Here is a 9054-nt window from a genome sequence, read left to right as displayed (position 1 = left end):
GGTTATGCGGAGGGGAAAAGTGTATAGGGCAGCTGCCGCCCAGAAGGGCGGGTGTTCACGGGTCTCCACAGCCGTGGCCCTGGCCTCAGCCCCTTGAGGAGGCTGGCCACTCTCCAACCGGCCCGCCCAGGACGTGGGCGAGCTACTGTCCACATGCCTGGGCGCTAGGAGGGGTGAGAGCTCCGCTGCAGAGACAAAGATCCCGCTGCTCCCCCTTTTCTTCCTCTGACCGGCTGTAACGACCCCGGCCCTGGCGTCCATTTCCTGCCCACTACACTCAAATGCCCCGAGGTAGGGGTAGGCAAGTTCGGGTCGAGAACTGGGCCGCCGCCTCCCGGCGCGCTCTCCATAGTGCCGACCTAGCCCCAAAACAGGGGCTCCGACCCGGTCCTCAAGGGCCCAGTCCAGCTGCCCGGCGTAATGACTATTGGTAGGGGCGGGCTCTTTGGAGGTAGGCGACCAGGGGCAGCCGAGATGCAGGGAGGTACCAGCCGCCTCCGGGGACTGCGGGAAGCGAAGTCTTCATTGGGCCGGGCTTTGCCCCTCCGCAGGCGCCCCGCCAGGTTCCTACTGCGCAGGCGCGGCCCCGCCCAGCTGCTGGCGCTTCCGGGCGGCGGGAGGCGGGCACGCTGCGGGTCCCAGGGATGTAGGCTCCCGGCAGCGGCGAGGCCGAACCCCATGGGAACTCCTGAGAGTGCGGCCGCGCTCGCGGGCCCTGATGAAGCCTCCAATTCCCGAACGAGCCCGCCGCCCATGAGCCCCCAAGTGACCGGATGCCGCGGGGCCGGCCTCGGGCCAAAGCGGGTGAGAGCAGGACCGCAGCGAAGCGGAGGCTGAGCCCACGGCGAGCTGGCACAGTGGGCCGGGCTGCAGAGACGGTCACGTCAGCGTCCATTCACGGCCGACTGGCCGCCTCGGCCCGACGTGGACGTCAGCACTGATGTTAAAAATAATGGATGTCTCGCGGGGCAGGGCGCCAAGGGTACCGCCGGAGACCAGCGGCCCAGGAAGGCGCGTCCGGGCCCCGCACTCACTTGCTGTCTTCCTCTCCAGCTTCCCGAGGCCCCAGACCCGCTGAGGATGCGTCTTCAGGTTTCCCGGCCATGTGATGGCGGAAGGGACCTCTCGCCCCACTGCTCCTTATTTTGACACCCTGGGCAGTAACGCAGAGTGCAGTTAGGGACTGGCTGGGGTCATGCGCTGAGCATTTGAGGTGGGGTTAGGCAGATGATCAGCCCCATTTTCACCCAGCTGTGTGTTTCGGGCCTCCTGGGCCAGACAAGTCTGGGACAGTGTGAGTCTTGCCTCCATCAGCAGCCAGTGGGGAAAGAAGCTCTGTCTGAGTCTAGGCTGGTTTTTTGGTTTTGTTTTTTGGTCCCGAGGGTGCTCTACCCATGAGCTACATACATCCCCAGCCCTTTTTATTTTGAGACAAAGTCTCAGTTGCACAGGCTGACCCACAAATTGGAGTCTTCCTGCCATACCTCCCTAATAGCTGAGATTGCATGCATAAATTCCTGCACATGCATATATACACTGTAAATTCCTGGTTAGGGTTGGGTACAAAGAGCAGGGTTCCAGAAGCAAACTCAGAAGGTTCCCTGGGGTCAACATGATAAATGGGATCAAGAGGGTCCTAGCTCCTTCTCTGCAGCCTCAGACATCCCCTCCCAGGCCTGCAGCCCTTGTCACCAGGCTGTGCATCTCCCATGTGTGAAGGGCCCAAAGGGCAGTGTCCACCTACCACCCAGCAGCCTGTCATCACTTGAGGTTGAATATGTCAGCCTTGGCATTGTTTGTGCCTCAGAGAAACCCATAAGGTCGGTACCACAGTTTGCAGACGAAAAAAACTGAGGCAGACAGAGCCCTTGAACTCCCAGGGCCTGTTTTACCACATAGTTTTCTGTTGCCTCCTACTCAGATACTTTTGTTTTCCCATTACAGCTTTCCCGAAGGATGGGGCAAAAAAAGCGAATGGCAGAGAAAGAGTTGCAGCAGAGCCCACTGGACACAGCCCAGTCGCCTTCCCCAAAGGAGCCCCACTTGAGACAAGCCTCTTCCCTGGGCCCCCAGCGCAGCATCTATTTCTCCAGCCCAAAGGGCCACCCTGCCCGGCTAGGAACAGAGTTTTTTGACCAGCCAGCCATCCCTCTGGCCCGCGCCTTTCTGGGACAGGTAATATCAACAGTGATATCGTCTCTAATGAGGTTGCCATCATGAGGCCCTCACCACTGTTCACAGCCTGACCTGGCCCTCATGGACCATCCTTGTGCTGGCGCAGTTAGCTGCTTTCCCACCCTGGTCCCTGAAGAGCCTTATCTTAGTTGTCTGGGGTCACTGGGAGAAGGAGGGCTGTTTGCCTCAGATGGAGGAGGGCTGTCACCATCAGTCTTCCTTTACTTGCAAGGAGAGTAGCAGTTCACTGCCAGCTTTCCCACCTGGGACATGGACGCTTAGTCCCTGTCTACTTGGGACCCTTTCAGGGTAGGTCACTTGGAGGTACTATAACACTGTTGGCCCTGTATCTTTGAGGGGTTGGCCACCTTGCCTGCCTTGTCTCCTGACAATCAACACTCGTCAGGATGACATTTCTGATAATTTTAGACTCACGGGAACTGTGCAGCCACTGTCAGATTACCAGCATCAAAATTGCCTTGGGACAGCTACCTTCCTACCACATGGCTCACAGGGGCAGCTCTGGCAGCCCAGTGGCCCCTATAGCTCAATGTAGATTCAGGATCTGGGCTCTGGTGGACATATTGGAGTGGGAGCAGGGACCATCCTGGGGTGGCCTGCCATGCACCCTGTCACCACACATGCACAGCCATGGAGTCTTGGCTAGGTCTGTCTTGAGTACCATCTGGGTATTGTTCCTGGGTATCAAAGTCCCAGAACTGGCTTACTGGCTCTCCCAGAGATTCCTTGGCCTACCCTTTGTCCTTTAACTTTTAGGTTGAAATGGCCAAGAGAGCCAGTTTCTGTGACTAATAGAAAAACCAGTGTGTTGAGGCTGGGGTTAGCTCAGCAGTACAGTTCTTGCCTCACACATGTGAGGCACTGGGTTTGATCCTCAGCACCACATAAAAATAAATACAATAAATAAAGATTTTTAAAAAAATCTTGTAAAAAAAAAGAAAAGAAAAACCAGAGTGCTCAAGGCCCTGGCTCAGTCTCCAGCACTGAAACAAAAGCTACTGAAATAAGTCACCCTCTGAGCTGAGAAGGGTGCTGCCTCCCCCAGGAACATGTACCAAGAGTCTGGTGCTAACTCAGGTGTGGTGGTGCACACCTGTGATCCCAGACTCATGGACCATCCTTGTGCTGAGGCAGGAGGATCACAAGATTGAGGCCAGCCTCAGCAACTTACCAAGGCCCTAAGTAACTTAGCAAGATCCTGTCTCAAAAAATAAAGGGCTGGGGATGTGGCTTAGTGGTTAAGTACCCCAGGGTTCAATCCATGGTACCAAAAAACAAAACAAAAACAAACAAAACCCAGATGCTTAAAAAAAAAAAAAACCTAGCTTACTGGAGAAGGGATGAGATTCTGTTCCCATGAAGATGCTTTCAGCTGCAAGGGCCAGAGGATCTTTCTGAAAGTAACTTAGATATTGAACATTTATGACATGACAAACAATATGTGGGGCAGGTGCACCCCAGGATTGATGGTCAAGCATCAGAGTGCATCCACCTCTAGCCAGTGTCCTTGGCATGTCGTTTACTTTTAGGCCTGTATCATACCTACTGGAGTCTGTTGGTGGACAGGATGATGTCTAGCAGAGAAGAGGGTACTCACTCTCTGTCCCTTTGGTTGGGGAGGACAGCCTTTTCGATAACCTCCCAGTGGGTGCCCTTGCAGACCCCTCAGCAAGGTCACACTCTTATCAAAAAGTTCATTTCAGGGCTGGAGATGTAGCTCAGGGGTAGAGTGCTTAAGAGTGCTCAAGGCCCTGGCTCAGTCTCCAGCACTGAAACAAAAGCTAATGAAGTAAGTCACCCTCTGAGCTGAGAAGGGTGCTGCCTCCCCCAGGAACATGTACCAGAGAACTAAGGTGTGCTCCCTGCAGAAGGGTAGCTGGGCCCCAGGGTGCCAGGAGGCATGGGGGCAGGCCTCCTCAGAGTCCTGGAAAGCTCTCCTCTGGAGATGATCAGGCCAAACCCAAGGTACTTACTCCTGTCCCCAGTGCTTTGGATGCCTGTGGGCATTTCTAGGTTTCAGGACAGTCATCAATCCATCCTGTCCTGTGATACTGACCCTCAGGCACCACAGCTGACCCTAACCTGAGTTCAAGGTGGCTGGCCTTCCAACTGGTCCCTCTGACCTAAGGATGAGGCAGTTGCTGTAGATGTGGCTAGTCCCTGCAGTTCTGCTGTGAACCCTGGTTGAGTCCGGCCTAGGTCTGGGTCTTCAAGCACAGGGGCAGAACAGCTGGCCATTCCCAAGACAGTGGTCCAGGCTAGGGAACTGCAGGCAGCTGGTCCTGCTATTCAGAAAAGCTTTACAGCTGGTTGGTGGGAGCTGAGTGTGAGGGTCTTTTGTGATTGCTTTGGAAGGTCACTCCACAGGCTCTGGAATACCCCAGGAGGCCATGTATGGATACCCTTGGGAACCTGTGCCTTCCACACTGGCCAGCCTCGTGCTGATATAGTCCTCTGAAGGGAAATGGGAGAGGAAGTAGGGAGGACTTGAAGGTCAGCCTACATGGTGGTCATCTAATAGGGCTTGTGGTCTCAATGCTGGCTTTTGGGATCTAATTAGGAGACACGGTGCAGGTGCCAGGTGAGAGGGCCTGGCTGAATCTGGCACATTCTGAGCTAGTGAGAGGTTGCACAGGCTGGAGACTGTCAGGGTGGGTATACCCCTATTGCTTCTGGCCCTGAGCAGACTACCCACACACAGGTCCTTGTCCGGCGACTTGCTGATGGCACAGAGCTCCGTGGCCGCATTGTGGAGACCGAGGCATACTTGGGACCAGAGGATGAAGCTGCCCACTCAAGGGGTGGCCGGCAGACCACCCGCAACCGCGGCATGTTCATGAAACCCGGGACCCTGTATGTGTACATTATCTATGGGATGTACTTCTGCATGAATGTCTCCAGCCAAGGTTAGTAATGTTGGCAATGAGGGAGCAGGACTGGCACAGCCCCCTTAGCTAGTAATTGGGGGACTCCCAGGAGGACTGGGTTGTCAGGCATTTGAGGAAGGTAGTGCCATTGTCAGGGCCAAGTCCAGGATTCAGGAGCTCTGGCTGCATTGATAGGGCATGGTTGGCTAATGGGACTGGGCCCCTGTGGGATAGAGGCTATGGGACACACCTGAATGCAGAGCAGACAGATTCCATGAGGTTACCACTGATCCCAGAGCTTGAAGCTGATGGCAAAGAGCACTGGGGTAGATGTGGAAAGAGCAAGTTGTAGGGAAGCAAAGGAGAGATCAATCTGGGCTGAGCTGAGCAATTGCAGGAGCCTATCAAGTGGCCTGTTGTGGGGTCTGATCAGTTGTTCTCAGCCAGGAGCAATTATGCCCCTTAGGGGACATTAGGCAATATCTGGAGACGTTTTTGGTCATCTTATAGCTGGGGATGGTACTGCATCTGCTGGTTGAAAACAGGAGTGCTGCCGAACCCCTATAAGGCACAGGACAGCCCTCACCACACAGGAGCCTCTGTCACAATGGAGTTGTCACAGTGGAGTTGCTGGCTTGGTGCTCTGAGAGAAGCCCTCACTTGTGAGTATGGCTCTGGTGTAGACTCTGCCCTTGGTGAACTCAGAGCACCATCCTGTCAAAGCCACTGCTCACCAGACAACCAGACTGTTTGGGGAAAACAGTAGGGGGTCACAGTATGCCATGCTGCAGGCCATGTATGTTGGACAGTGCAATGACGTGGGGATTTTGGCTGCCCAGAGCCTACAGCTAAGGATGTCAAGTGCAAGAGCCTTGGAGACTGGGGGACACAAGGACTTCAGGACCAGCCCCATGTCTGACCCAGAGCAGACATGGAGGAAAGCTCTCAGTGATTAGTTATCCAGGAGGGTGGGAGCCCTTCCTGGAGAGCCATGATTACTCCTGAGAGCTGGTTGCAGAGCTCCTTGTTAGCAATAACTAAGCTCAGGAGGGGAGGGCCGGCCTCAGGAGAAAGGCTGAGCCTAGAAGTGCTTGGTGCTATGGCCAGTGGAATGGTGGCAGGGATGTGATATTCCTTTCTGAACATGTGACCAAGATGCCCCAGGAACGTGCAGGTTGTGGGGGCAGGACCCCACATGGGTGAAGACAGGGTTAGGATCATCCAGATAAGAGTGGTGGCTGAGGATATGGTTGTCACCTGTGTAGGTGGAGGCAGCACATGGAAGTTCAGAGGGGCCAGGTTCAGGAGGAGGAGAATAGCCAGACTGCCAAGGCTGGAGCCACTGTGCAGCAGAGCAGGGTGAGGTAGTAGAGGCTGGGCAAGAAGAGAGTAAAGGTGTTTCTGTCATTATGTGAGACTCAAGTGCATTCTGTGTAAGAACCAGGAAAGAGGTGTGCCAGAGTGGAGGCTGAGATGCTTTTCCTTTATAGGTGGCTCTGGCCCAGCAAGGGGTCTGCCTACTTCCTGCAAAAGTGACTCAGGGTAGGGCTGGGAATATAGCTCGGTTAGAGTGCTTACCTTGCATGCACAAAGCTCTGGGTTCAATCTCTAGCGCTGCCAAAAAAATTAAAAAGTGAGGGTGGGCACAGAGGGTGAGCAAATAGCAAGCTGGAAGTAGCATAAGACTCAGAGGGACTGGAACCTCCAGGCTTTGTTTTGAATCTCTTTGAAAACTGGCTGGTTATGGGGCTCACAAGAACCCAGCACTTGCTGGTTGCAGGCTTTGCTGCAGGGCATGGCTCCATTCACTTGGACTGGCCCTGAGTGCTGACGCAGAGCAGAGGCTGGGAGCAGACCCACCTGGCCAAGGCCCAAAAGTGGGTACTAGCTTGGCCACACTTGGGCCAAGCCTGACTCCCAGGAGACTGGGAGTCCAAGGTCCATAGGTGAGCAGCTTTACTGGAGGGTCAGAGCTGTCCTGGCCTGGATCCAGGTCATCATTGTCCAAGACCAGTAATAACAGGGGCCCTCCCAGACATTCAGGTCTAGAGGAATTTGGATATCTGTGCCTTCTTAGTGGGTCCCTGAAGTAGCCTGGACTGATAGGGCAGGGCTGGGCTGGAGAAGACCTCCAAGGGAGGTCTTGTGGACATCTCCCGACATGCGTACCGAGAGCTGGAGGACAGTCCCTCTACTGAATCATGAGCCACGGCCGTTCTAGCATCCTGTGCCCAGGCCAATTTCCAGGCTTGGCCAACAGGTTGCTGAGTGGCAGACAGATGGGGAGCCATAGTGCCTGGCTAGGAATCTAGGCTCGTCCTGGGACTGCCCACTTCCTAGCAGGGTTATGCCAGTCCAGGAGCACCAGCTGCTGGGGCCTCACACTTGCCACCAAATACAAGATGAAGGGAAAGGGGCTGTGGTTGTAGCTCAGTAATAGAGGGCTTGCCTAGCCTGCGTGAGGAACCGAGTTTGGTTCTCAGCACCACATAAGAAAATAAAGTTATTAAGAAGATGAAGGCAAAGCATGTGCTTTTGTGGTGGCAGCCAAGGGGTTCCTACAGAAGGAACAGCTGCCTTGTGGATGCAGGTATGCAGAGGAGTCTAGACACAGGGAGGGGCAGACCCAGAAGGCAGTGAGCAACCATGTCAGCACTGTGACACTGGAGGTGCACTGGAGCAGGAAGACAAGGGCCAGGGAGGCTCTGCTTCCAAACTGTCTATCTGTCCAACAGGGGATGGTGCTTGTGTCCTACTGCGAGCACTTGAGCCCCTTGGGGGTCTGGAAACTATGCGCCAGCTTCGCAACAACCTCCGGAAAGGCACGCTTAGCCGGACCCTCAAGGACCGTGAGCTTTGTAACGGTCCCTCTAAGCTGTGCCAGGCCTTGGCTATTGACAAGAGCTTTGACCAGCGGGACCTGGCCCAGGACGAGGCCATGTGGCTAGAGTATGGTCTGCTGGGCCCCAGTAGACCAGCCGTGGTGGCAGCAGCCCGTGTGGGCATTGGCAACGCAGGGGAGTGGACCCAAAAGCCCCTGCGCTTCTACTTCCAGGGCAGCCCATGGGTGAGTGTGGTGGACAAAGCAGCTGAGCAGAAGAACACACAGACCTGAGCAAAGAGCCCACTCAGGCTTTTTTTAATTGTTTAAAAACTAAATAAATGTTTTGCTTCTAGGGAACTGTTTTGTCTTTACAGAGCCCCTGGTTGATCATCACATGCCTAAAGTCAGTCCTTCCTCCAGGGTTAGGGTCAACAGGAGAGCCACACAGTAAATGCACGTTCTGGGGCAGGGTCCTGACAGGAAGTTGAGCTGCCACCCACCACAACGGTGACCTATGTGGTGCTGTGGAGAGGCTGGGCCAGGAGAGGATCGTAGCAATCTGGGAGGGATGCAGTGCATGGTGAGCAGAGGTGGTGCTGGGTGAGGTGGCCACACATGCTGACCCCATCGGAAGGCAGGTAGGAATATATATGCCTCAGGATAGCACACAAAGTGGGGCAAGGTCACCGCAAATGTGGCCAGGGCTAGGATGAGGGTCAAAACAGCCTATGTGCACGTGTAAGGACACAGTCCTCACCAGATGTAAGTCTAGAAGGCACCCTTCAGCTTTTGGTGATGGTAAGGCTGTTGCGAGGACAAGTGAGAGTTAAAAGAGCACAGAGGATGATGGCCTCACAGCTGCTGCTGAACCAAGGTGCCTGTGGTAAGGAAGGATAAGGACAAGGGCTCTGCAAGCCTTCAGTCAGGCCAGGGCTGGCCACCCATGCAGTGCCCACCCTCACACCCCATTCTCTGCCTGGCTCATGTGAGCAGTGCCTGGAAGACGGCAATGACAGGGTCCTCATGGGTGGTCACCACGAGCACACTGCGGAACTTGTCGAAGAGCATGAGCAGCTGGGAGCGTCGAGTGTTCTCATTGTACATGATCTCCTCCAGGTGGTGGTGGCCGCGGAAGTAGTGAAGGAGCCTGGAGGAGGGGTGGCATTA

The 9054-nt window shown here is 55.0% G+C and overlaps 2 protein-coding genes across 8 annotated transcripts in view; one reads left to right on the top strand and one right to left on the bottom strand.

Moving 5' to 3' along the window:
* Positions 1–594: 594 nt before the first annotated feature.
* Positions 595–8239, top strand: Mpg (N-methylpurine DNA glycosylase). 4 transcript variants are annotated; one of them, XM_015491063.2, is made up of 4 exons: positions 595–804; positions 1945–2175; positions 4898–5102; positions 7799–8239. In XM_015491063.2, the coding sequence occupies exons 1-4, from the start codon at positions 679–681 to the stop codon at positions 8176–8178; spliced, it is 942 nt and encodes a 313-aa protein (XP_015346549.2). In that variant the 5' UTR covers positions 595–678; the 3' UTR covers positions 8179–8239. The 4 variants fall into 4 exon arrangements, with proteins under 4 accessions (XP_015346549.2, XP_048645471.1, XP_015346550.1 ...); XM_048789514.1 differs by having other exon boundaries at positions 650–1011; XM_015491064.2 differs by having other exon boundaries at positions 650–1092.
* The window catches only part of Nprl3 (NPR3 like, GATOR1 complex subunit), a 34399-nt gene continuing 33520 nt past the window's right edge, over positions 8176–9054 (bottom strand). For all 4 annotated transcript variants that reach the window (XM_048789512.1, XM_048789513.1, XM_015491061.2 and 1 more), the window contains one exon: positions 8176–9034. In XM_048789512.1, the coding sequence (XP_048645469.1) occupies positions 8869–9034 (166 nt within the window). In that variant the 3' untranslated portion in view covers positions 8176–8868. The remainder of the gene's footprint in view (positions 9035–9054) is intronic.

The sequence above is a fragment of the Marmota marmota genome, unplaced genomic scaffold, assembly GCF_001458135.2.
Source record: "Marmota marmota marmota unplaced genomic scaffold, marMar, whole genome shotgun sequence".
NCBI classification, from domain to species: Eukaryota; Metazoa; Chordata; class Mammalia; order Rodentia; family Sciuridae; genus Marmota; species Marmota marmota.
Note: the sequence above shows the minus strand (reverse complement) of the source record. Positions and strands in the feature narration are given on the sequence as shown.